The sequence below is a fragment of the Zonotrichia leucophrys genome, chromosome 1A (genome assembly GCF_028769735.1).
Source record: "Zonotrichia leucophrys gambelii isolate GWCS_2022_RI chromosome 1A, RI_Zleu_2.0, whole genome shotgun sequence".
NCBI lineage: Eukaryota > Metazoa > Chordata > Aves > Passeriformes > Passerellidae > Zonotrichia > Zonotrichia leucophrys.
In genome coordinates this window covers 4,316,408-4,337,141 of record NC_088170.1, presented here as the reverse complement: position 1 = coordinate 4,337,141, position 20,734 = coordinate 4,316,408, and the positions used below count along the sequence as shown (strand labels likewise).

At 41.7% G+C, this 20,734-nt stretch overlaps 1 protein-coding gene across 16 annotated transcripts in view; it reads right to left on the bottom strand.

Annotated features, from left to right (window-relative positions):
- Positions 1-20,734, bottom strand: part of MICAL3 (microtubule associated monooxygenase, calponin and LIM domain containing 3) — a 160,796-nt gene that overhangs the window by 14,500 nt on the left and 125,562 nt on the right. For 11 of the 16 annotated variants that reach the window (XM_064735605.1, XM_064735596.1, XM_064735649.1 and 8 more), the window contains 8 exons: positions 18,893-18,997; positions 18,184-18,309; positions 17,706-17,797; positions 14,925-16,806; positions 13,925-14,019; positions 10,226-10,276; positions 8,526-8,633; positions 7,323-7,416 (listed from right to left, as the gene is read on the bottom strand). In XM_064735605.1, coding sequence (XP_064591675.1) covers positions 7,323-7,416; positions 8,526-8,633; positions 10,226-10,276; positions 13,925-14,019; positions 14,925-16,806; positions 17,706-17,797; positions 18,184-18,309; positions 18,893-18,997 — 2,553 coding nt within the window. Of the gene's footprint in view, positions 1-2,540; positions 2,592-7,322; positions 7,417-8,525; positions 8,634-10,225; positions 10,277-13,924; positions 14,020-14,924; positions 16,807-17,705; positions 17,798-18,183; positions 18,310-18,892; positions 18,998-20,734 lie in introns of all 16 variants that reach the window. The other 5 variants (XM_064735721.1, XM_064735620.1, XM_064735677.1 and 2 more) reach the window with 3 other exon arrangements.

Here is a 20,734-nt window from a genome sequence, read left to right as displayed (position 1 = left end):
TGCGTTACAGCAACGGTACAAAACATTTCAGAACAGGAAGAGAGGATTATGACATCTGAGCACAGCAACAGAACTAGTTAAGATAGCAGTCTGTAATCCCTACACACTGGAAGTTGACCAGGATGTCAGAAGTTACCACTCCCCTTGCAGAAGTTGTGCAATCTGTAACAACTAAATATTACCAGTTTACAGATAACTTTCCAAAGTGCTTTGCAATTTTTGTTAATATTCTAGAATTTTGTTAATATTCTATTGACCAGAGCCATGCCCATACCTCAGAGACATGGGTTGTCAATAGAATAATTAACTGTGCAGCATCCAAGCTGCCTGCAGGGCTCAGCAGAACCTCCAGGGATTTTAATGGCTCTCTAGCCAGACATGTTAATCTTGAAGCTGAGCTCTGTATCTGCCACTTGAGCTGACAAGTTCACCAGAGCAATGTATCCCTTCTGGCAAAAGTGTTCTGGCAGCCCCAAAAGCAAATATAAAGCAAATTACACGGAGGCAACAAAATAATACTACAAAGCCACATACTCCAGGCTATACTGGCTCATTGCATTTAAAGGGATACTGCCCAATATAGTTTCTTTAAAATTTGTTTTGAAAACAGTGGTTTTGAGACAAGCAGAAATTTGATAGAGTTTTCAGATGTATCAACTGTTTTGAAAATAACCATGAATATTGCCTCTGACTGTTGGAAGTCCAAGTGACTGAGTCACCACACAAATAAAGCAGCCTGTTCAAAAATTACCACTCTGAGGTGACTGAGCTCAGAGAAACGAAAGAGCAAACGCGCAAAGAGATAAACAAATCCCATTTCCAATGAAGATTTTTTGCAGCACAATGAATTTTTTTAAGTGACAGTGTCCCTTTAAGTGAAGACTGTTTTGCTTTTCTTAAAGCCACTATTAGTGTTTTGGATGGGATGGCCGTCTCTAAAGAGGCATTAGGAGCAAGGCAGGAGGAGGGAGAGGTGTAGTGGAGATAGCATTAAACAGGGATAAGGGTTTGTTAAGTGTGATTCAGCATCAACCCTTTTACAGCTCCTACTCTATGCACATCGTGAGTATGGGCCAGCCCTGGTGGATACAGGGGAAGAGGATTTCAAAGTTTCTCTGCAGGAAATAAAGCCCGAAGGACTGAACCGTGAATGAAGCACAGGGCTAGCAGAGGACTATCACATCAAAATTAGCACAGGGGAACTGGGCAACAAGTCAGATCTAAGGAAGAAAGTCTTCCATTCTGAAACTTGCACTTGGATGGATATTCTGAACTCAGGTGGATGTTGTTCAATAAAGTCTATTGTGCCATGAATAATTCACAACGGGTAGGTACAGGTAGATACTAAGTGGGACAGCCCCCCTGGAGCAGGAGAAAAAATGGCTGTTAAAAACCTGGGCAAGATTATATTTAAAGGATCAAATACAGAACACAATGAAATCAGGGAAGACTTCCAGGGATGTGTCCTGGATCAGGCCTAGAGCGTGTAGGTCTTTCCCTCTGCAGAGCTGGTCTGCAATGCAGTCCCTCAAAAAAACACAAGATCAAGCAACTTCCTACTCTGAAAGATAAACTAAATGAGACCCTCAGATAACAAGGCAACTGAGCAGAGTTTGCTTTCTATTGGATCTGCTAACAGACAGACGTGCTCACTTCATAAGAACAGATTTTGGGTGGTTAAACTAGCAAAGGAAATTGTAATTTTCAAGGTAGGCAAAGGCTAATCAAATGTCATTTGCAACCCAAAAGTTAATCTCCTACTAAGGGACTCAGGAAGTAACATTAATTAAAGCAGGGGCAGAACCATGGTATAGAGTGATGACCAGATTCTTAAGTGAAAATGAGAACTAAACACTGCAATGTGTGTTTAGCACTAAATGGGGTATTAAACAATAGCATAGCAAGAGGCTTAATAGCTGTGGAGTGATGCAAACCGGATTCCAGCAAAAAATTACTGGAACTCTTTACAGCAAATTCTTTTTTAACCTTACAGTAAGACAAAACAAGAAAGAAGACATATGTGCCATCTGCAAATGTTTTCTAAGTCCCTTGAGGGAGCATTTTTGTTTTCTTAGATCAACAACACACTCTGGCTATTCCGGAAGGAAAAAACAAGCCTCGGAAGGGCAAGACTGAGGCAACAGCATGACTAATCCTTGACAGTGCTGTTTGCTCTGCTGCCCCCCTTAAAATACTTTCCTAAAGAAAACTTCAGTGATAGAGTTGGACTTCTCAAAGGAGAAGCAAAAAAAACAGAACGACCTTCCACTGCTCACAGGGAAGGTGGCTGGAGTGAAAAGAGTAAGCAAATTTACAAAAAATCAGCACTGTGAAAAATAGAAGAGGGAACCTTACACATGTTTTGTGGAACATGCCAGGATCTCCTGTTCCTGAGCTGGAAAAGGGGTTCTGCTATTATCAGTCATGTGCAAGGGCTGTTTCTTCTTGTTTGTGAGCCAAGGATGGGAGAAGTAGGTGAAGGGAGGGTGGGGAGGAGTGTCAGCAGGGTTAGTGTCAGCAGGAGGTTCAGCCATACATACCACCCAGATGCAAGTCGATGAGGTCACTGTAATAAGACTCTCCCCAATAGTCTACAACAAGGAATTGGTGAAGACAGAGTTATTGAGTCAGACACCCACCCTAGCGCCATACCATCAAAGCAATATATGAGAAAGACATAGAAACAAAAAAAGGGCAAAGAAGAGACAGGCAGCTACACACATGGGCACACACATATATAAACTAACACTGTATCTCTCTCTTTCTCTGTATTTATACATATATGTACACACACACACATAAATATATCACATAGACATTGGGAAGATGAAGAGAAAATTTCCAGAAGGCAGGCTGGACTTCCAAGGGGAAAATGAAGAAGTTTACACAGAGACACTTCACCTATTTTGGTTTGCAGCAGTACCTGACACTGATGTCTCTCCTGCTCTTGCTGAGAAAAGCAGAATTAATCCTGTTGCTTTGGAGCTGAGCAATGTGTCAGAAGGGAACTGTAATTTCTTAGGACAGCTGCAGGAAAGGTGTAAGGGTTGATTTTCTGGAGGTGAGTGAGTGGAGGATGGAGTGTGGCACACAGGTGAGGCACTGACTGAGTGCTGACACGGATGGCAAACACTCAGGTGTAGGAAGATGGGATTGTGTGCTCCTGCTGATGCAGTCTCTGTGCCAGGGTTTTCAGGACAGAGATGTGCATTCCCACAGCTGCTAGAGACAGGGGCACCATGAGTCTAGCACTGTGGAACATTTTGCTGGGAGAAGACAGATGGAAGTACTGAGAGCAACATTTCTCACTGCATATGATTCATTTGATGTAAAGAGGTGGCTCTTAAACTTTTCAGAATTGATCTGACAGGAGATGTTTTCCAAACTCTTAAAAATGACTATCAAGCTTTATGCTAGAGGGAATAAAAGAAAGGTTCAGGAAATTTCTGATTTGACATATTTTTAAGTTAATGATTGACAAAAAAAATTCACAGAGGAAATCCAAGTCATTAGCATGTCCAAACAGGCGAATGCACTAGAATACAAATACACAAATATGCAAATGCACTCTAATACAAAGTACTGCTGCATTACTCATATTGTATTACATTAATTAACTCATTCAGGGTGTCCCTAAGGACACCACAGAAAACTGAGAAAATTCTTCATTCATGATGCAATAGGAAGGGGGCAGGGAGGGAAGGAAAACAAGGGATGACAGTAGCTCAGACCACCTGTACCTTTCTCTGAAGCAGAGCTTACACTGCCACTCAAAATAGAGCTTACCCTCCTAAGCATTCATTCTTGCTCTGAATGCAGCTATCAAAGGCTGAGATTTCCAAAGATAATCACAGAGAACACATTAAGGCAATAAAGTAATCATAGCTTGGGAGATTTTCTGAATCAGAAACTAAACCTTACATTGAGCATTCAGCTTCTGAAAGAATGAAAGAGCAACTGTGCCATGCCTGAGGCTGAGCTAATTTTAAAAAAGAAAAGACAAGGAGGTAGCCAAGAAGGCACAATTATTTTGTCAGAATTAAAGTTGATGGTGACCTCCAAAATGTTTCTGAGTTTGATTAGTTGAAGAGCAAGTATGACCCTATAAATATTCCACCTTGACAAATAGCAGACAATGTGTGAAATTCCTGGAAAGAATATTGAGCTGCCTGTATCTGTTGCTAAGATCAAAAGCTGTAATCTCTCAGGAAAACAGCAGGCCATCACTGTGAAAAACTGATTACCAATCTTCTCAGTATAAGTTACTTGCCAATAACATATTAAGGATGATGCAAAATGGATAGAAAGTCGAAACAATTATTCTAAATAAATACATTTTTATCTATAGAACTGGTTTTGTTTTTACCAGTTGAACTGAAAAATGCTTTTTTCTAAAAATGGAAAGTGGTCCCGATGTGAGAAATGTGAGGAATTAAAGTTAGTAGAAGACCTCAACAAAAGAAAAATTTGCAAGATGGAAAGATGACTAAGAAGCAATAGTTAGAAGATGATAAACTACATAGAGAACTAGTTCAGATGGTCTTGTCTTTTTCTGTAATAGAAGAAGAAAAGAATCATTGCAAGTTACTGAATTCTGTTTCTTCTGTCTGGATTTTTAAGTAGTAAGAAACTACTATTAACATTACCCAGAACTCCATATTTAAATGCTGATCAATAAGTGGTTTTTTTCTTTTCCTGCATGGAAGGAGCCTGAAAATCCCACTCATTACAGAGCCTAATACATTGTCCTGGAACAGTCAATACTGGCTGCTGCCTATGGAACAGCCATATTTGGATGCTCTACTGCAATCCTTCTCTATTTAGGGGGAAGAAGTAAGTGCACAGCAGACACATCTCCCAGGCTCCCCCATTTTTTCTCCTTGCACTACCTTATAAAGAATTTGGGTTTTTTCAGATGGTAACACCACTTTACACACTGCCTTTCCCTTTTTGAACTTTTGTTTTCATGGTTTCCTTAGGGGAGGGACTGATCAGAGACAGGAGCATGACTCCACACCTTTACACAAAGTCCTTGCTGATGTAGTGGCCACTGTTAGGTCACAATGCAGATGACAGAAAAATGATACTTCCCTCTTGAATAATTAGTGGATATTGCAGGCAGAAATAACTTTATGGAATGTGATACCACAGATCTCAAAAAGAAGGAATTCAGTTATTTTTATTGCAAACATGTAAAATGTCTGGAAAAGAAGAAGCTGAGGGGAAACCTTATTGCTCTCTACAACTTCCTGAAAGGAGGCTGGAGCCAGGTGGTCTCTTCTCCCAAGTAACACAACGAGAGAAATCACCTCAAGTTGTGCCAGGGGAGGTTCAGATTGGATATTAGCAAACATTTCTTCATGGAAATGTTTGTCAAGCCCTGGAACACGTTGCCCAGGGCAGTGGGGGAGCCCCCACCTTGGATGTGGCCTTTTAGGGACGTGGTTTAATGGTGGGCTTGGCAGTGCTGGATTAATTGTTGGATTCATGATCTTAGAGGTCTTTTCCAACTTAAATGATTCTATGGCCATGCAAGAGGACCTAGAGAGGTGAAGCATGGAATTGATTAATAATCTTGTGTTTCAGTCAACACAGATTAGAACATGCTCTTTTTTCCCACTCCTACAGTGTGTTTCTGGGTAATCCCCTGAATTAGGGGGAAGAATTTAGGATGGTGAAATCTTTATGTCAGAGGTAAGCTTCTGCAAACATATGACCTGTTGATAGAAATATTTTGCAAGAGCAAAGCATAGCCTAGGGACTTTCTGAAGAAGAGAGATCCCTTTTGCAAAGCAGGACCCACAATTTCACAGTTCTTCTAGGAAATTCACAAATACACAAGCTCATCTAAGACTGCTCCTATTTGGGAGTGAGAAGCTATTTATCCAAATTCTGCAGTGTCTCATACAAATTGTAATTCTTACTCTGTCCTCTCTGAATGTGCTTTAGGCATTCTATGATTCTTCAGTGAGAAAACTCTATAATGTATAATATTCTCTCAGCTGCTAAGATTTCTCACTTGTGCTGGCATGTTTACATGAAAGTAATTCAGCAGCTCAATAATCAAGATTATTTGGACTTCCAGATGAAAAGAAGCAAAATGAAAAGAACCATTAGAAACAATGGAGGTGGCTTTAGTAAGTCCAGTCACTGGCAGGCCAGAGAACAGAGTGAGGCTGCACAGGAACACACAGCATAAGGAAGGGGGGCAGCCCCTCAAAGACAGGCATTTGCACAAGCCTATTTTTGATCTCACAAACGAATAAAGACAGTCTGATCATACTGAAGTCCTCAAGACTGTTCTTCACACTTGTAGTACCTATTTGCTTTGCTGAGCACTCAGTCCAGCTTCTTTGGCACACCCTTGTGGAGCACCAGACATGGCTAATTCTGGCTGAGCAGTAACTGGCAGGAAGCTACAACAGAATTCTTCTCTGGTGCACCCTCACTGCTTAATCAAGCTCCATCTTCGGAGGCATAGATGTGGCTCTTCAAGCAACAACCAAACATTTTCCAATCATCAGTTCCACTGTTGCCATTTCTGAACCCTGACCCTTGTGATCAGGTACATCATCCTGGCCTTGTCAGGTACACACACACTGCATTTGCCTGTTGGATATTTGACTCCTTGCAAATTGAGGAGTTTTTTCCCAAATCATTATACTACTATCAGCATTATCTGAACCAGGTAGTCCTCCACTGATATGCTTGCCAGATCAGATTATACTCATTTAATTTAATTTCAAGTACACACAGCATTTGTTTTAACAGCTTGACATGGATACCTTTCAGTACACATGTGCATTTCTGCTCTGCACAACTTTGTCAGAAGTAGCCAGTGTGCTGGGCTGTGCAGTGAGGAAGATGTTCTGTGATGGTCCCTTGTAAGGACACTACCTTGATAATCCAACACAATAGAGAAAGCACACACCATTCCACAATTATTTCCTTAACATACAAACAGGGTTGTCTCACTGTGACAACTCTGTGTGAATGGCAGCTGCAAAATCCCTGCAATTTTCCAGCTGTAGGATCCAGTAATATGCACAAACAGCCATTAGTAGTAGCTGGAGAATTACCTCCTACACCTCAGGCAAAGGTAAATGATCTAAGTCTCTGCCAAGAGGGAAGTCCCAGAATTAGAAGAAACACAGGAAAAACAAGGCCTCAAAAAGATAGCAGAAAAGGGAGAAGGGATTCACACTGGGATCAGTCTCTAGGCTATAATGATCCAATTGCCTCTAAAATCCAAACAGCTACGGATTACTGCACAAGCACTTGGGAAGAAAACATGGAAAACCAAACCAAGTTGTGATGGATACCTGCTTCTCCTCGAAGGGCCTTCTCCACAGCAACTCCTCTCTCCTCGAGTTGCCTCTGCTTCTCTTCCACTTGTTCCAACTGCCGCTGGATAATCTGTTCAGAGAGGAATGGAGCAGAACCTCACCAAAGCAATCCTCCTGCTCTGTCTGCAGCACACATCCAGAACTAAGAGATTTCAGTAAGATTTGCCTTTTCAGAAACAAATACTTGTAGTCAACAACACCCTGCTTTGTAGCCACAGCTCTCTTCATAGAGAGCAGGCAGGAATAACTTCCCAAGGATATTTCCTGGGAAGTGCAGCAAGGAACATCAGAGAAAGAGAAAACAATTCTTATCTCTACTTGCTGCTCCTGTTATTTTTGCACATGTAGAATGTGTTAGGAAGATTATTTACATGAAGTGATTTATCAATTAGATTCTACTAGGGATTATTTTGATTCCTTGGCCTGTTGGGTCAAAGCTGTGTCCTAGCTGTCTAGAGACAGTCATGGGTTTTTCTTTAGTATAGTTATAATATAGTATTAATGTAATATAGTATAGTTTTAATAAAGCAATTGTTCAGCCTTCTGAATCAATAGAGTCAGATCCCAATTGTTCCACACACTGGGGACTCCCTACATTCAATACTGCTCCAACAGCAAGCATCACAGATTGCAGTGACAGCACCCTCCCCACCCCGTTGTATCTTAACTCTTAAATTTGCAAACACCTTGATATTCATTTATTTCCTACAACTCCTATCACCTGAACATTGAATTGAAAGGTGATGCTACTCAGACAGCTGAGCCTCTGCCTTGAGTCTTTGACAAATGCCATCACCTGTAGATGCTTTTAGCAGTTTTCCAGCAGACTCTCTGGTAATAAAGGTTAATTTGATAACACATCACCCACCAGCATACCCTAGCAAAGCAATGATAGGTGCAGCTCCATCAGGCATTATGTGAGTATCACTGCTCCATTCAGTGCATGATGGTTGCTAGAAAGGTGCTATGGGCATTATTTTTCTCACTGTAAAACTCTCATGATAGGTTTCAGCCATCCTTCACTTCTCTGTGGCATGACATGAAATTTGAAAGAGGGAGCAGGAGCGCTCATGTAGAAAGAGAGGATTCTGTTCTGATACCCTCAGAGGAATGTCAGGATCAGGGTGCTGTCACACAGAGCTGTCTGTGTGCCATGACAAGAGGCTTGTGAGACGCTACCTGAGCTCTGTGTAACCTCTTTAGCTCCTCTTGCTTGGCTTGTCTGCGGGCAGCTTTCTGTACTCGCCGCGTCAGCTTGGCGTTCAGCTCCTCCTCTGTGTAGGCCCTCTGAAGGAAGGAAAAACAGCAGCAGATCTTATTTACATGCTCAGGGATATGAGGGCAGGGATGACCATTTTCTCCTCAAAAAATCTCAGAAGGGAGGTGTTCTTTCTTTGCCATGGCTGTGTCAAAAGTCAAGCTTCTGTAGGCAAAGGTGTTCACAGTGCAGTGAGCAACAATTTCAGGATCAAATCAGGAGTGAAGAAGCATTGAAGCCAGCTGCAAAGCTGTGATTTTATATGACATCCCACCCCTGCCTTCCACTGCTATATGAAACCTCTCCCAAAGATCAAATCAGTTTTTATTCTCAGTAATTTTCATTTCTCAATAAATTTAGCCAAATGGATTTAGATAAATCAATGAGTGCCATGTAGAGGGTTCATCTTGACAGGAGTCCCCTTGATTTCATTTTAATTAGAGGATAAAGGCTTGTCTAAATGAACAGTTACAGCAGTGTAAGCTAAGAAATTACTACAGACTAATGTAGAATATTACACCACCAGAAGCCATCCAAAAGGGGAAAAGCTATGTTTATAGAAATAAAAGGGTATTTCCTCTTATTTTCTGTCAGTGAAACTAGTTCAAAAATATGTCTTTCTAACATTACTGAAATGTGGTTTAGGATCTCACCAGATACACTAGTTGGATATATCATGGCCTAGAAAGGCTTTCTCTCAAAGAGATTTAAGAGTGTCAAAAAAAACTTGACAACTGCACTAAGTAAACTACAGTGAAGAAAAAGCCTCTTTTCTCATGTACATGTATGTAAGCTTTAAGGGGCTGCTGTAAACATGTGTCTTCCACTTCTGGAAAGAGATGTCCATGGACAGTCAACTTCAAGAACAAAATGGTAAGTCAGACCACTCTGAAATTTGCTTGATTTAGTTATTGTGCTGCCACATTGTTCAGTCTACCTCTGTTGATGGTTCTCAGTGAACAGAGTTTAAGGTAGCATCACAGCTTAATTAAAAATCCCTCAGGTAGGTCATTGGCAAGCACCACTGTTAAAGCTTCCAAAAGCTCACACGTTACTTGTTCTTTTTTGAAAACACAAATCCACGATGGTACTCAAATTAAAAGGTGAGGAGACAGAGCACATGAACTTTCTATCCCATGTAACACTGTTGTGACTGCAAAGACAAGACAATAAGAATTTCAGAAAGCAGCAACTTCTGCCTTGATTTTAGCTTGATACAGAATTTGACTAAGATTTGAGCCAACTCAGCAATTTTGAAAGCTGCTGATTGAAGTGTGGTGATTCATTTGAACTCACATTCGAAGCATTAAAAAAGAAGACTATACAAACATATTTAAGTACCTTGAAAACCAATTTGTTCTGCAGCTCACAGACAATCCACATCACTGCACAGTGGTGCACTGATAAATGCATGCATTCCAACCAGACATTTCAGAGCTCAATGCATTTTTGGGAGACATCCTCTACAAAGAATTTGCTGCCCATGTCTGCTAACATCTGAGGCATGCACAGTCAGTGTTGATGTTAGTGCACATGTGGTTGGAGCTATGGATTCAATGGGTTAATGTACAGGGGGACATGCAATGCAACAATGGCCAACTAGTGGGAAGGGAGACACTACCTTTGACGAGTATGATCTCTTGAATGCCAAGGCGTGAGGTACATAGATCGACTTTAAAGGGGGAATGGTAAAGGGAGAAAAATAAAAAAAAAATGCACAAAATGAAGCAAAATCAGTTCAACATTGAAAACAGATGCACAGTAATAAAACAAAGTGGTTTTTACATGAAACGAAATTGTGCAAATGCTGAACGTGACCCAGACTGATGGAGCACAATGGAACTTCTGGCCACAAAATCAAGTTTCTAGCACTTTCCTGAAGGCAATTTGTTTTGTCAGCCTCCTTGAAGATACAGTCAACTAGGAAATACCTTTTTCTAGAGGAATTATTTGGCCTTTGTTTACCTGTATGAGAATGAAATTCTGGCTTAAGATTTGGAATAATGGCTTATTTCTGGAACATATTTGGTTTGAACTGGCTTGGCCAACCATGTATTACTCTGTCACACAACTCTCCATTTACATTCTGATTTACAGTGTCTCCCAGGAGTTGTGTTTATTCCACAGTTTTAAACTGTCTCCATTTCACAGAAATGATAATTGACATTTAACCAACATCATAACTTATTCACTGCTTTATGAACTAAGAGACACCAGATGGGCTCAGAGTGGGTTATGTGTCCTGCAGTAATGGAACCTCCTTGTCTAAAAGGAGAGCCTCCAAAGATCTTGAGGAGCTAAAATCTGAGAGGGAAAGGAGCAGGAAAAGGAGGGGGAAATCACTACATACCCTAGCCAAGGACATTCTATGCTACCCTGTACTCAAATATAAGGCAAGTGAAGCACTTAGCTTTATTTGCTAAGAAGGGAGGTAAATTTCCCTTTTCATGTCCATGAAGTCCAGAAGGCATTGTGCCACTCTGGGCAAACAGACAGCATTTTGCACTCTCACATTTAATTAACTAAAACCAGTCACAAACGAGAAGCCAGAGAACAACACCAGCATGTTTGCAGGCTCCAGGAAAAAGCAAGCTACCTGTGGTGGTGAACACCTGAGCACAACACCATAACTGTACAGGAACAATGACAAACACACACATGGTGACAATACACCTACAAACACAACACCCACGGGGCGCTCACGTCAGGAATTCTTTACAAGATACTTATCTTGAGAGACACCACATTAAACAACACTGAATTAATTCACTGCTGATCACAAAGAGCAGGCTAAACAGAGCAGGCTGTCTGGGAAGCAAGCTCACTACGTTACCAAAAAAGCAGCACAAACAGGATTTCAGTTTGGAGAAGGGGTTCACATAAAAGTTAAGTAGCAAACAGTAAGTCAGCTCTTACCCATATAAAGTAGCAGGCAGGTTATAACTTAAAAAATACAACTCCCACCCCAAACCAGTACAAACCCAACTTGGTCAGACTCGAAGTTTGGTTACATTTCTTTTGACAGCAAGGCATTCCAGTCTTTGCATGTATATTCTACATCCTTGGATAGGATGCAACAAAATGAGGTAAGTCAAGCTTTCAGATCCATATCCTCTAAATAAATATATTCTCAAAACTGTTTCTTAAGAGAACAGATGCTGAGTAAATAAATTCTTAATGTAACTTCAGCAACTGAGTGAAAACGAGACACTACCACCTTGACAGAGCTTGTGAGATATTTTCAGTGTGAGGATTCCAGACATCTGCAACTGTCACACATCATCCCCTCCTGTGCTCAGAGATGTGATCTGTCTTTCTGCAAAAGCCATTTTAAATCTAAGTACCCCAGCATAGGAAAAAAATGACCATCAAGGCAGACCAAAAACTCTGTAACTCTTATCTGAACCCCAGGTATTGGGTATCTGTCCTCTGCTGGCCCCAGGTACCTCATTCTTCTGCATCTCTTGGAAAATGCAGAATTTCTCATGAAACGCCTTGAGGGCATGCAAGGGGGAATGGAAGGGGGAGAGAAAAAAGGGAATAAAAGAAAAACAAAATAATCTTCCTCTCAGATGAGATCTAGACCAACTAGGGAAAGAGATTAAAAGAGAGATAAGTAAATACAGAAAATTCCTATTTAGTTCATCAATTTCTTCCACCAGCCTTAAATTCATTCATTAGCTATTCTAGTTCATTATACCATATATAGTTAGAAAGCATTTCATGTGGCACTTCAATTTGCAGTACTTCCACACCTTTGCCATCTCAGCCAAGGGTCAGCTTGGCACCTGAGACTGATTTGTGCACATGGGATGACAGGTTTGGGACAGGAGGCACAGGCCACTGTGCCTGTGGCATTTCCCTCCCAGAGGCTCTTTTTTTCTTGAGCTTTTTAAACATGTGTACCAGGCACCACCAGGAAAGAACAGTGGGAACACAGTTTTCATTTTGGTGTACCAGAAGAGCCTTAGTGTTCTGTGGGGTCAATAAAACCTCTACAAATTCCTCCAAACCTTGCCAATTCTGTCTAGCAGAGCTTAGAGGCTCTGCTAGAATGAAAGAATGAAAGCAGGATTCTTCATTACTATGATCAAACAGTTCCTTAAATTATTCCCTTGTTTTTGCATTAATAGTGACATTCTAAAAATAAATCAAATAATTTAAAAAAACTAGATTTGAAACTTTGCTTTCACTATACATTTTCCACATACAAATGTGTGCAATTAAGCAAAATTCTTATACTAGATCCTTATGCCAGTAGGGAGGGTGCACAGCAAGCTCCCTACCCTGGACTTCAGGAGAGCAGACTTTGGCTTCTTCACGGATCTGCTTAGTGGAATGCCATGGGATAAACCCCTGGAAAGAGGAGGGGCCCAGGAAAGCTGGTTAACATTCAAGGATTGCTTCCTCCAACCTCAGGAGCAATGCATCCTAACAAAGAGGCAAAAAATGCTGGGAGGTCTGTGTGGATCAACAAGGGGCTCCTGGACAAACTCAAACAGAAACAAGAAGTAGTCTACAGAGGGTAGAAGCAAGGGCAGGTAGCCTGGGGGGAATACAGAGAAATTCTCCATGCAGCCAGGGATCAGGTTAGGAAAGCTAAGGCCCTGACAGAATTAAATCTGCCCAGGGACATCAATGGCAACAAGGAAAGGTTCAGTAGGTATGTCAGTGATAAAGGAAGACTAGGGAAAACATGGGCCCTCTCCAGAAGGAAATTGGGAACCTGGTTATCCAGGATATGGAAAAAGCTCAGCTGGTCTAACTTTGCCTTGATTTTCACCAGCAAGTGGCTCCAGGCACAGCATCCCAGTCACAGAAGGGTCTGGGAGAACAAAGAACTGCCCATGTAGGAGAAAGTCACATTTGAGAACACCTAAGGCACCTACAGGTGCACAAGTTCTGAGGGAACTGGCAGAGAAAGGGCCTAAGCCACTCTCCATCATATTTGAGAAGTTGTGGCAATATGGTGGAGCGCCCACTGACTAGAAAAGGGGAAACAAAATCCCATTTTTAAAAAGGGGAAAAAGGAATACCCAGGAGATTACAGGCTGTTTCCTTTTAGTGCCCAGTAAAGTAATGGGAGAGTGAGACAATGGATCCTTCTTACAAGAACAGTGCAGAGCAGCTTGTAATCATGGAAACAAGTGAAACCATCTTATTTTAGATAGGACAGTTCAGCTGCCTTACAGGAAAACCTGCTCCTTGGGAGAAAGAGTAAAAACAGCAGCATTAATCACCTAGGTTTCTGATGTGATTCTCTGAGTCTGTGATCTGACTGGTGCTAGACCCATCTAAAATGCATTTCCCACCTACATACCTCTCGTTTGGATTTCTGGGAGGAGCGTTCCAGAATGTCGTCACTGGAGAGGTCGGAGTCCTCTGAGAAACTCAGGTGCTGACGGAGCTGTAGATCTGCCAAATTGGGCATAAAAAGGGGAAATTAGAGAAGTGCTAACAATCCTTTCTGTAAACTCTTTGAGCTCAGCTGTAGGTTGTTTAGTTGAGCACCAAAAATACTCAGTTCTTTCATGTCAGTGTCCATTGTTTTGCCTGGAAGGGATCAAAGAAACCCTGCTCCACAAAATGACCAGCATGAGTCTGAGCTGTTCTGAGTGCATCACTTCCTCCAAATGCTGTCAGAAATAATGGTCATGGCTCTCTTTTTGTGTTGTATCAATGCTCTTAGGATAGATACAGCACTTGGAATGACAGCAGCTAGCTCTATTTTGGCTGTTTGTATATGCCAGAGAAATGTAACATGTTTGCTTTTAATCACATTTATGGGTAACATCTTTACTGTATCCCAAGTTGCCATTAAACATCTCTGCCTGCAACTGGTGGGCATGTGAAAGATTTATAGGAGGTTGCCAACTGCCTCCTTCAGAGATCAGCAGACAGCCACCAGATTACAGGAATAACAGCATCTCTGCAGTCTTCAGCTTCTGTGGAGCCAGGTGGAAAGAAAGAAGAGAGATCAGACAAAGAAAAGATGAAAATAAGGTTTGAAGTAGGGATGAAATGTCACAAATTCCAACAAATTATGCTTATTTCGCAAATCTAAGACATAAAACAGATGTACCTTGTACATACTGAGAATTAAGCCTTTAGTTAGAATTCCATTTTTTTTTTCAGTGGACTCTGTAAATATGCAGAAACACAAATCCAGTCCCTAGCACTTACCCCACTCTGCCCATCTGACACTGGGAGCAGCAGCATTCAGCACAGTAGCTGAACAACAAAGCAAACCAAAACTACTTTCAAGGACACCTCGGAAAAGCAGGAGAAGTGCACAGTGCAGAGGCACTTATCTGTTATACCTGCAGCTGTAATCAGTGGAGCAGAGGGTTTGTGCTTGCCAGAATCCACTGTGGCATTACTTGAGGGGGTACTTGGGCAAGATTTCTCATCAGCCTTTTTCTTCTTGTCTTTCTTATAGCCAGAGAAAACAGACTTCCATAAGGACCTAGGCTTTGTTGCTTCCTCTGTCCCACCACTAGATTTGTCAGAAAGTCTGCTATCGTTTTTGGATTTCTTCTCCTTTTTGTTCTTACGAGGGGAGAAGAGGGAACTTCTTTTCTTACTCTTCCCACTGGAGCCTTCTGAAGAGCTGACAGACCCTTCAGGCCCAGCCATGTCAGCAGGAGGAGTGGAGTACTTCTCCGTAGCAGAATGATGTTTTCGTGCGGATCCCTCTGCTAATTTCAAGGCCAAATGTTTAGGAGACTCATAAAACAACTCTTTGGTTTTCAAGGGCATGGAAGATGCCTTTCGTGCCCTTGTGGCCCCACCAGCAGCTGGAGCAGCAGTCATCTCCATATCTTTCATCTTACACAGCTGTTTAGCCATGGCATCTCGTAGTGCTGGGCTCTTGACAGACTTCTCTCTGGCTCTCATTCTTTCTTCAGCAAGCTCCTTGGCCTCCACAGAAATGTCAGGGAACATTCTCTTCTTGTGGTGAGCCCCTCCTTCCATGGAGGGTGGACCACCATTCTCTTTGACCAAGGGCAACAGATGTGGTTTCTCTGGCCTTGGCCTGCTGGTAGGAGGTGTAAAGAACCTCTCGTGAAGGCTGGAGTCCTCTGTCCTGTCATCGTACGTGTCCTCCACGTCATCAGCAAACGGGATTTCATCCACGCTCTCCGCGAACGACTTCCGCACCTCGTCCCTCTTGGCCGGGGGGGGCTCCTTGGCAGGAGGGGCTGGCTCCTGGTGCCGGGGAGCAGGAGGGGTTGATGCTGGTGTTGGAGGTGACCTGGCTTCCACCTCATTCTGCCACAGTGCCTGGTACCTCTTCCTGCGCAGCGTGGCCGGCTCCTCGTTCTGAGGAGGTGGTGGGGGCGGGCTCGACGGGGGAGTTAGCATGGTGGAGTCGGAAGTGTTGAAGCTCTGGCTAGCCATGGTTCTCATGTTAGACGAGCTCTCCTGAAGGCCAAGCCCAGAGCTGCTGGACACATCTCCCCGTACTTCATTGGAAATCTTTAGCTCTTTTTCTGACGGAGATTTTGGAGTGAGCAGAGAAATCTGCTCATTTTCTAACTTGGATAGTCCCTGCCTTCTTGGGGCAGGCTGGGGTTTCACAGGATGGATCCTTTCATCCCCTGAAATATTCCTGCTATTGAAAGTCTTCTGAGGAGTTGCTTCCAGAGCAGACACAGTGAAGTTGCTCTCTGAGCGTTTGTTTCTGTCCACGGGGGTGAGTCCCAAGCTCCGTCGGATTTCAGCACTCTTCATCCAGAACTCTTCCACGAGGCTGCTCCGCTTCAGGGCTTCTTCTGCAGTAGTGGGGCTCCCCAGCTTTTCCACCTCACCATCCTGGCCCCTAAGGGCCAATTTGGCTAAAGGAGTAGATGTTAAGGCTGGGACAGGTTGGAAACATACTGGAGGCTCCACTGGGGATGGAATGGATGTTTCAGCAGAAGGCAAAGGCTGGGAACAGATAGGCATTTGAGCAGATGCTGGGGGTGAGGCCAGTGCTGGTGCTCCTGGCTGGGACTCTGTGAGTGATGGGGGTGCAATGGCTTCTGGTGATGCAACTGGCTGGGACAGCACTGGAGATGGTGGCACCAAGGGGCTCTTAACCTTCCTGTCTTTGGGAATTTCATCCTTTGGTCTTTCCTCAAGAATGAAAGGCTCAGGAAAAAAGCGTGGCTCTGGGGATTTTATTGCACGGCTCGTTTCAGCCAGGGGATCTTCTACCTCCTAGAGAAAAATGAAAAAGGGGAATGTTAATAGTCACTGAGCACATGAGAATACAATTCCTTTTTTTTTTTTTTTGCTTTTAACAGAGCTAGATAAGGAAACCATCCAAGTATCAAAATACTAATTTAATGTCCCAAAGTCTGCCTGCTAAACAAAAACTATGTCGGAGAGAATCATTAGATGGCCATCAAAAAAACAAGCTTTATTTTAATAGAAAGTGAATGCTGTCAGCAAACTAGACTCAGCCCACTGTAAAAGTAAACTGGTCTATGCCAAAGTTGTCCAAGACAATGTTTTAGCAATTCCTTAAAAAAAAAAAACCAAAAACAATTAGAAGGGAAAATTTGAATTGAACATTGTAAGGGTCATGTACTTCCACCTCTTACACACTGCAGTACACTTGCAAGCTGACAACACGACAGTAAAACACGGACATGCCTCACTTCCTTAAGCTGAAGTATGCTCAGCTCTGGAACAAAGAAGCACTGCTTTGGTTACTATTGTAATTTTCAATTGCAGCTACACAGAATCTGTTTTTGGCACATCAAAGACAGCCAGACCAGGATAAACAGGAAACACCTTATTTATGGCCCCCTCCATTTATCACATGTACCTGTTGCTAGCTGCTCACTGAGATTAAAATATCCTGTATAATTCTGTCTGGGGCTTTGTGATGGGAACTTGTGTGGCTGTGATAGTCACTGCACTCTGAAGATAGGAAAACAGATAGTATCCATTATATTTTAAGGCTAATGAAGTCAGATTTCAAGATCAACATAAATATTAGAGTCAGAAAAGAAGGAGAGCCCCCTGCTGTCATTCCTCATTAGTTTATCCGACAAACTGTTTTATTGAACTACAGGTGCTAAGTAGAAAATGTCAAAGACTCCCTTTCTTACCTCTGCTTGTTTTGCTTTGGGACTAGCAGCTGGAGACAGAGGAAGAACACTCTCACTAGAGGGCTGGATAGGGGTGGGTGGCTTGCATGGACCTAGGGAAAGGAAAAATGGTCCAAAAATACACAAACCATTAATACTCTATCATTTTTTTAATGTTACACACAACAAGTAGTGACAAATTTCTCAGCTTTTTACAAATTTTAGATTGGACATCTGGAACACAATAAAAATTTTTAAATGTCCAAAACAGTACAAGCTTTTTAATAGTAACTTTTACAAGAAAAAAAGAGTTAGAACAGTTCTCACATTTTACAAAGCTGTAATTAATGGATTCAGAACATTCTTCTCAAAATGTTAATGCAAGCACAGATCTTGCCACTGAGAGTGTGAGGTGGTTCAAATCCAAGAGACTCTGTTCTCCTAACTGTGCACTCAAATGCAATTAACATCATTCAAGCACTAAAGAGAAAGTGATTACCTTCTTCTGTCACACTGTGAGAAGCACCTTCTGCTTCTTCTTCTTCATCCTCAGACACTTTCAGCTCTGCCCCTTCTGCACCACTCTGACGTAAGCGAAACTCCGCTTCTGCATCAGAGGCGATGTCTGATCATGCAGGGAAAAAACCAAGAGAACTTGGATACAAGTCCATCAGGGCATAATGCTTTCTATTCACATGGTGCTAACCATTTTCATAACCAGAACATTTAAATGTTCACTCCTTTTTTGGTGATTATTAGTCATTTAAGCAGTAAATGTAAGCAGTAAATGATTGGACTGTTAGTACAAAGAGTTAAATCAGTAACTGAAGTTTCTCTTATCAGTTCTTGGGAAAATTTTCCATGTTTTCTGCCATATGCAGTTAATTTTACAATAGCACAGAAAGCATTCTGACAGTATTATGGACCTTTCACAAATTTAATTCTATTTCTGTTATTCATCAGGATTAGTATTGAATACAGACACAAGACATGGGGTGAGAGGACATGAGAAATTCATTACATAATCCAGGACATTGAGGTTCTTCTCTTTGTTTTTGTCCCTCACTCCTGGCTCCCTCTCAGATATTTGAAACAAACTCCCACACCTCTAAAAATAAGACCAGGTTTAAGTACCCTCATGCAAAGTGTTCATTGCCAATACATTCTGTTCACACAACAGGTTTAAAGGCTGCACAGTGGTACCCTACCATCGTCCAGCTCTGCACCCGTGTCTCCCTCTTCACCTGCCTGCCCTTCTGTGTCTGCAGGCTCTGTGCCCAGCTCATCCTCCACATCATCCTCCTCACATGGAGCTAGAATATATTCAAATATTGAGGGGAAAAAGAAAAGAAAACAAACACTACACAGTGAAAAAGTTCTGTATTGAACTGCACCAATAGTTTATACCAGAGATGTTTATCAGTTACTGTCAATACAAGAAATCCTGAAATGTGTCACCTGGAGAGACATCTATGGTGAAGTGACACTTCCAGACTCCAGTGAATCAAGGAATGCCTGCCCTTGGGAGTCTCCAAGGCAATTGCAATGAAAGCTGCCAGGGCTTTTCTGAGAAACAGGTGTTGTGAAAAATTAAACAAGAAGGGGACTGGGAGGACATCAAACCAGAATAAAGGTTACTGTTCTTCCAGGAACATTTTGGGTTTTTCTTTACCACAACAGAACAGTTACCATCACTTGATACCATATGTGTATTAGGTCAAAACTGGAACCTCAGAATTAACCAGGACTGTTCATCTTGGAATTGAAACTGGCTTTGAGGGTGTAAGTCAAAGAGAGAGTCTGGGTATGGGATTTACCATTATTGCTCTTGGAAACTGTTTAACTCTGTGCAGCTACAGCAGTCTTTGGTAATAAGGTCCAAGAAAATGCATATGCTGTACAAGTGACTAGTGCACAAATTGAAATACTTTGAAGTAATTAAAATGACATATATAAAACCTTTTTTCTGTTACAGATCATTAAGTGAGACACTTTTAAGTAATTGAAATAACTTATTCAAAACTTTTTTTTTTTCCATTTACAGACCGCTATTTGATTTACTAGGTCAAAACAAAGAAGAGATTCTTGAATTTGTAACTCTGAAAACTATGACATCTGACTCTACTGCTTTTGACAGCATTTAATTACAGGAGGAGAGACAAGATCGAAGTGTGGAGTATAAATCTCATTATTAAATGATACCTAAGAAAAAACACCTGTGCAATGGATGATTTGCTGCCTTTTTTTTTTTTTTAACATTTCCATTAAACATAATTTAAATATTTAAAAAAAGTGAGCACTTCCAGTTCCTGATCCTTTTTATTTAATAGTGATGATGTGGCTCTTGGAACTATTTACATCATTGCACTGCTAATTAAGGCAGTCTTGAAAACAAACCAACCCTCCCTAAAACTCAGGTCTTGCAGCCTCTCCTTTAATAAAAAAGACAGCCTTCAGCAGCTGGTTTGTCTTCTTCCTTCAACCTGAGAATTTCCTTTTTTCTGTGCTCTGTAGTGAGCATGGATTAGTTTATTTTCAGTCAGCTACTGTGAAATGCAGTTCCACTCGTGTGATAATGTACTGGCCTATTCCTTTACATCAGAGGATTATCAAATCCAGACCCTTACCTATGTCAAGCACAGGAAAATTGAATCATGTGGAAAAGGCTGGAGTGCCCACAGGAGCATTTATAAATCTATTGAACAAAATCAAACCATGTCCCAGTCTGATCATTGCTTAGGTATGCAATAGCTTATGTTATTTTGGAAATGATAATGTCATGAATGGCTTTATGGCAACAGCAAATGTGAGTAATCTTAATCAAAATTTGCCAAAAACATAACTAATGTTAAGAATATCTGAATCCAGTATGTATGTGTGGGTCTTCAGATTCAGAAACCATGAATGGATGTGACACACATGGATTATGTTGGAGAGAGAGGAGAAAATCAGGTTTTAAATAGGTTGGTACAAAAAACTCAAAGGTAAGATTACAGATGCATCAATAAGGAACAACTTGGTGCAAGGGTGGATCCCATTCTGAGGGACAC